This window comes from Scatophagus argus, chromosome 5, assembly GCF_020382885.2.
Source record: "Scatophagus argus isolate fScaArg1 chromosome 5, fScaArg1.pri, whole genome shotgun sequence".
Lineage (NCBI taxonomy): Eukaryota > Metazoa > Chordata > Actinopteri > Scatophagidae > Scatophagus > Scatophagus argus.
Window position 1 is genome coordinate 23723623 of NC_058497.1, and position 6183 is coordinate 23729805.

At 44.9% G+C, this 6183-nt stretch overlaps 1 protein-coding gene across 1 annotated transcript; it reads left to right on the forward strand.

Annotated features, from left to right (window-relative positions):
• The first annotated feature begins 914 nt into the window (after window positions 1-914).
• Window positions 915-6169, forward strand: LOC124059645 (galectin-4-like). The gene is made up of 14 exons (XM_046389847.1): window positions 915-1255; window positions 2118-2206; window positions 2627-2831; window positions 3102-3215; window positions 3587-3646; window positions 3736-3762; window positions 3873-3944; window positions 4028-4054; window positions 4147-4182; window positions 4331-4357; window positions 4461-4490; window positions 5148-5236; window positions 5344-5509; window positions 5910-6169. The coding sequence occupies exons 1-14, from the start codon at window positions 1211-1213 to the stop codon at window positions 6054-6056; spliced, it is 1134 nt and encodes a 377-aa protein (XP_046245803.1). The 5' UTR covers window positions 915-1210; the 3' UTR covers window positions 6057-6169.
• Window positions 6170-6183: the final 14 nt, after the last annotated feature.

The following is a 6183-nucleotide window of genomic DNA, read 5'->3' on the forward strand; positions in this document are numbered from 1 at the left end:
GGCCTTCCCAGCCTTCACGCTGACCCTGACGCTCTTACGGAAACGATGTTATTAAGATGCCTGCTAATTTAAACTCTCCTCTCGGTGGTCTGCGTTGCAGTTTCGTGATGTCTTTGGCAGAGTTTTATCTTAATCAAATAACCAAAGTGCATTACAGGACACACCCCTGCATTACTGTGGCTGCCTTTGTTCCCTGGAGGTTTGTGTGTCTGCAAAGCATTTGCTGGAGTGACTTATAGCCTCAGTGAAAATCACAGCATGCAGGCTTACCTGAGTTGTAGATAAGGACTACATGGCTGTGTTTGCTTTAGGCAGCCAGACTCAGTTGGATATTTCATGACTCATGCATACGCCCTCCCACAGCGAGTCTCCTACACAGACCTTCATTCAAAGGTTGTCGTCTTTTCCACCACCAAAGTGGACAAGAAATATTCTTGGAGTTTCGACCCTGACGTTGTGTAATGGCTTCTTAAGACATTATAACTAGTAAAGTAACTAGTAGAGAAAGTAAAGTGCATTCACTCATGCACTGTAGTTGAGTACAAATTTGAGGACCAAATCACGCTTATTTATACTTTGACTGCACTAATATTCAGGGGGAGATATTTGTCGGTTTTATGTACTGTCACTTTACAGACTGAGATCTCACGTAGACACACAGACACACAGTGCAATTATCTTAAAATATGAGTGTTAGGTATTTCAACAACAAAATGCTTCTTACTGTAAACATTAAAAGTTAGAATAAGCCAATAATGCAAAATAGTGTAACACTATAGAGTAGAATATTCTACGCAGTTAAAGTACATCTTCGTGCTTCAAGTACATTTGACTTATAATACTGAAATTTCACATCAATGCAAGACTTGCACTTACAATGGAATATTTTTATATTGCAGTACCGCTGCCTAAGTAAAGTATCTGAACACGTCCTCTGTCACCGCGTGGAGGGGACACTTGTTGCTTCAGTAGTTGGGTTTAGCTCCGGTTTTCAACCAACACACTCCATCTCTTGTTGTAAGGAGCCGCTCCTCCACTGGGTCAAAGGTTAATGTGCATCTCGTGCCTCCAAAGTCAACACGGTGATGCAGGCCTGGGCTTGGTACCCAGCTCTGCCCCTCCCTCGTCGTTTGTATAAAACGAGGCCTGCGGCAGAGACCAGTTCCTGTCTGCGGATTCCGTCTGCCTGTCCGGCTCACCGACTGCTGCTATGACTTTCGTTGCTCCTCCTGGCTATCAGCCAATCTACAGCCCCGTAAGTATGGCTGGGTGGGTGACGCACTGCAGAGGGACTGAGCTCTAACCGCCAGTTAACGTGACGTAGTTCAGACAAAAGTGTCCAGCTCAGGCTCGTGTCTGAGATTTCCAGACTTTTCCTTACTTCAGAGGACAGAGTGAAGTTTCAGCTGGAGAAGATGACCCAAAATGTGCATCACAGCATTATGAGTTGCATGTGCACTTCATAAATATAACAAAACTCTGAATACATGAGTGGATTTTATTTCTTTTGTCACGTGTTTGTCCACATTAATGACAGCATGAAGATTTAAAGACTTTCTCCTGTGCTGTGGGCTCACTGGCTGCTGTGGAACCACGAACACTACAGTACCTGTGGGAGATGTTCCGCAGTACTTTTACTTTTTAAAGGAACAGTTTGTTAGTCATTAAGCTTTTTTCTCTCTACAAAACATTTCAGGAGCTTCACAGTTGCAACCTTCTCGCGTGTCATTGCTTTTTAAACCTTAAAAAAGAAAAACAGGTAAAATGGCTCCACATGATTGAGCTCGATCACCTTCAGAAGGGGTGTGTTCCAACACTTTTAGTTCAGCTGCTGTTGGCTTTAAAAAAGGGTGTAAATAAAGTCTTTTAAAATAAATTTAGAAACTCTGGATTTCCAGACACTTGAATGATGCCAAACAAGTTGTCAAAAGAATGAAAAGATTTCTTTAGTGAACTGTTCCTTTAAGTAGATTTGCTATTTCTGTATTTTGTAGGACTTTTACTAATGAAGAAGATTTTTTTTCTCTCTACACTGTTTTATTGGTCCGTGTGCGACCACTGTTTACTATGACTGACCTGTGGACATGTTGGTCTCGTGTGCATCGTTTACCATACAGAATATTCCCTATCTGGGGCCCATTCATGGAGGCCTGAGGGAAGGGGTGACCATCTACATCCAGGGGTGCGTTCCTGAAGACATTACCAGGTGAGTATAGGAAGAATAAATCGGTACACTTTGTGCACTGATTCTTCACCTTCAGAACAACAGTTTAAGCTCACTAGTTAAAAGCCGGCGGGCAAGTTGAAAAGCAAAACCTTCAGGAAACTGGGGGAGCACCTTGTGTACTCGTACTGTGGGTGAAGCAGCTGAGTCGTTGCATTTCGGAGCAGACTTTTAGCTTTTATCATTTCTCCCTCCCATTTTCAGAGGTGCTTTTACAGGCAAAGTAAACACAGCACAAAGCTGACTGCATCCTGACATATTTAACTCCTTTGTGGGGAAGATTTTTTCTTACACAATCCTCGTTTTTTCTCACAGTTGGCCCCACCTTTACTGTTTGCACATCTTGTGTTTTCCAACTCGTCAATCACATGACTCTCTGGTTTTCTCTCTCACTTCTGACAGGTTCTTTGTCAACCTGCTCTGCGGACAGTCCGAGTCCAGCGACATCGCCCTCCACATCAACCCTCGGTTTGACGGATGGGACAAGGTGGTCTTCAACTCCTGTCAGAACGAATCCTGGGGCTCAGAAGAGAAGATCCGTGATATGCCCTTCAGCAAAGGCCAGCCCTTCGAAATGGTCATCATGACCACCTCGCAAGGCTATCGGGTCAGACAAAACCCAAGTCCACACATAATTAAAAACACTTTACTTTAAGCCCCCTATTTAGCATTTACAAGCACTATTTAAATGCATTCAGATGTCTTCGTATCAGTATTAAGTCGCACCAGATGCAGAGATGAGGGCATTCAAGGCTCTGTGAAAGACTGTCACGTATGTGGGATCTGAGAGGGCCAACATAAGGCTGTGAGTTGGACCAGGCAGACCAGTACACATCCTGACACTCTGTGCTTGACGTTTGACATTATCCTGTTGCAGATCAGAGTCAATGGGAAGGACTTCCACACCTTCGAGCACCGCATGCCTGTGGAGAGAGTCTGTGCAATGCACATCGCAGGAGATGTTTCCATCCAGACGATTAATGTCATCGGGGTGAGACTTCCGCTTCCTGAGGCTTTCAGCTGAATGATTTGTGCTTCGCTGTGTGGAAACTACAGAGGAGGTTTTAATGATAAATCTCAGAGAAATGATGGCTAACGCTTCCTGTTGTGGGTCACGGTGCTCGAGGTTCTGTGAAAAGCAATGAAAAATATGTCTGATCCATTCGACGTGAGCTTCTCTGAGGTTGTTATAAGAACATATCTGACAGTAGCAGCAGCTGTGTGGTGGTAGTACTCACCCCAACATACGCAAGAACATTCTACACTCATATGACCTGGACATTTTGAGGAGATTGCACCTTTATCGCCAGATATTCTCTGTTATTACCTCTGCATTACCTCATTATCACCTTGTCTTTTTAGGGTGGAATGGGAGGAGGCATGGGAGGAGGCATGGGAGGAGGCATGGGAGGAGGCATGGGAGTAAGTACACATAATTTCAGTGCAAAAATGAAATTCATCGCAGCATTGACTGTACCAGGCTTTAACATGTTTGCCATGTTTTTAAACAGGGAGGATATCCAGGAGGAGGCATGGGGGTATGTTACTCTGTCTCTGCATGCAGTTTGCCTTGAATATTAGTGAAAATGTTAGTGAAATACAGTGAATGTATTTTAATTAACCTTTGCTTCTGCTAACCAACATCAAGGGAGGATACCCAGGAGGCATGGGTGGAGGCATGGGTGGAGGCATGGGCGGAGGCATGGGCGGAGGCATGGGAGTAAGTAGGAGGCCTTTGTGCATGACAGGACATGATTTATATTTCAAGCATCATTAAAACGTTGTTTAACATCTTTTCAACAGGGAGGATATCCAGGAGGTGGAATGGGGGTGAATAAATTCAAATTCATTAAGTGATATTAATGCTGTCTCACACTACATTACATAATCATCAAGTGTCTGCTGTGTGTGTGTCTCCACAGGGTGGATATCCAGGAGGGATGGGAGGTGGGATGGAGGTATGAAACAGCAACAGATTTTATTTTCCCTTTTTGTACTAAAGCGAACCAATGTGGTGTGTGTAAATTCAGTCCTTAAGTTTGAATATAACCAGTAAAATGTATTAAATCAGTAAAAGTTGTACAATTTGTTGTTTTGTTCCGTCAGGGAGGATTCCCAGGATCAAACCTGCCGGTGAGAGTGATGCACTATAAAGCTGACATGTTCTGTGTAGTCAGGATATTTTCTTCCTTCCGGTAATCCAATTTAAATGTCGTATCTCCTGATCTGATTGCAGGGCATGGGCGGACAGCCAGTCTACAACCCCGTACGTAAAATCCGTATCACATTCATTTGCAGACCGCAGGAAGTCCCTGGATGACACATACTTTGAGTGGTCGTTAAACACCGGTCTGCACCCGACCCCAAAAGGCTCATTTCTTCGGTGCCCCCTTGTGGTGACATTAAGAACAGCAGCAGCAGTTTTGTTTTGTTTTTTCCAATAAGAGAAGTCAGCTTCTCTAATTCAAATCTGCTGTGATGGGAAGATGGAAGTTTAAAAAGTGGTCCAACGACACCGAGTCTCGCCAGAGGGACATCACCAGCTGTCCTGAGGGGAAACTGGAGACAGCAGATGATTACTGCCCTCCTGTGTTGATGTCAACATCCGATGAATTCTTTCAAAATACAATTTCAAATCAATGCAATCAGAAACAAATTAAGACAAATATTCATGAAATTCTCATTTTAATTGTTGTCTCGTGTCATAGTTGATTCCTTAAAGTATATTTCAAAGTATGTGTCGGCATTTGAAATATGCCAAGACGCGGCAGAACAAACACAGCGGGATAAGAAAACTGCAGTTTTAACAGCTGGATCTGATCTCAGAACAGTGAAGCTGTCATCTGCAGCTCATCCTCTGGTGTTGCTGCGAGCTTTTAGTCTCTTTTAGTTGTGTTGCTTATCTTCATCTGTGCGTTTTCAGCCTGTGCCCTACTCCAACATGATCCCAGGGGGGATGTTCCCCAAGAGGACCATCGTCATCAGAGGGATGTTGCCCTATGGAGCAGACAGGTGTGTGTGTGTGTGTGTGTGTGTGTGTGTGTGTGTGTAGGCTTAGATCACTGTGTGAGTGCAAACACACAGGCATTACACGCCTCCTGCTTCTGTGTGCGCGGCAGGTTGTGCATCAACTTCGTGGTGAGCAGATCTCGAGACATCGCCTTCCACATTAACCCCCGCGTGAGGCAGGGGATTGTGGTGAGGAACAGCATGCTGGGAGGTAACTGGGGCCAGGAGGACCGAGAGCTCAGCTTTAACCCCTTCATGGAGGGACAGTACTTTGACGTAAGTGGCAGCTGTCGTACAGCCTTGATGGGCTTTGTGGCCTGGAGGTTGGAGAAGCGGCTTGTGATCGGAGGGTCACCGGTTCGATTCCCCCACCGGACGGACAGGAATAATTTGGGTGTGGTGGAGTGATTAATGCGAAAAATGCTCCCCCCCTCCATTAGTGCCCTTGAGCAAGGCACTTAACCCCCCAATATGCTCCCCGGGCGCTTGATGCTGCCCACTGCTCCTGTGTGTGTTTCACTGCATGTAATTTGCCAGGTGCTGCATGTGTGTGTTCAACTAAGGATGGGTCAAATGCAGAAGACGAATTCAGAGTGTGTATGTAAAATATATATATATATATATATACTGTTAATAAAGCTGATTCTTCTTGATTTCTGTGCGTCTGTTCCCTCAGATGTCGATTCGCTGCGGGAACCAGCGATTTAAAGTGTTTGTGAACGGCCAGCACCTGTTTGACTTCTTCCACCGCTTCCAGGCCTTCAGTGAGATCGACATGCTGGAGATCGAAGGCGACGTGCAGATCTCCTACATCCACTTCTGAGCCACAGAGACTCGGGTTTTCTGTACATTAGGTTGCTAGGGAGGGTTCAGACAACATGTCAGCCACTGCGTCTGTATTGTTGGTTAACTGAAGTAATAAACATGTCAATAACACGTATGTTGTGGGT

Excerpts from the sequence above, each read along its gene's own strand:
- LOC124059645 (XM_046389847.1), top strand. The coding sequence starts at position 1,211 with ATGACTTTCGTTGCTCCTCCTGGCTATCAGCCAATCTACAGCCCC. Across the intron at positions 3,763-3,872 it reads ATCCAGGAGGAGGCATGGGG|GGAGGATACCCAGGAGGCAT; the intron begins GTATGTTACTCT and ends ACCAACATCAAG. Across the intron at positions 5,237-5,343 it reads TTGCCCTATGGAGCAGACAG|GTTGTGCATCAACTTCGTGG; the intron begins GTGTGTGTGTGT and ends TGTGCGCGGCAG.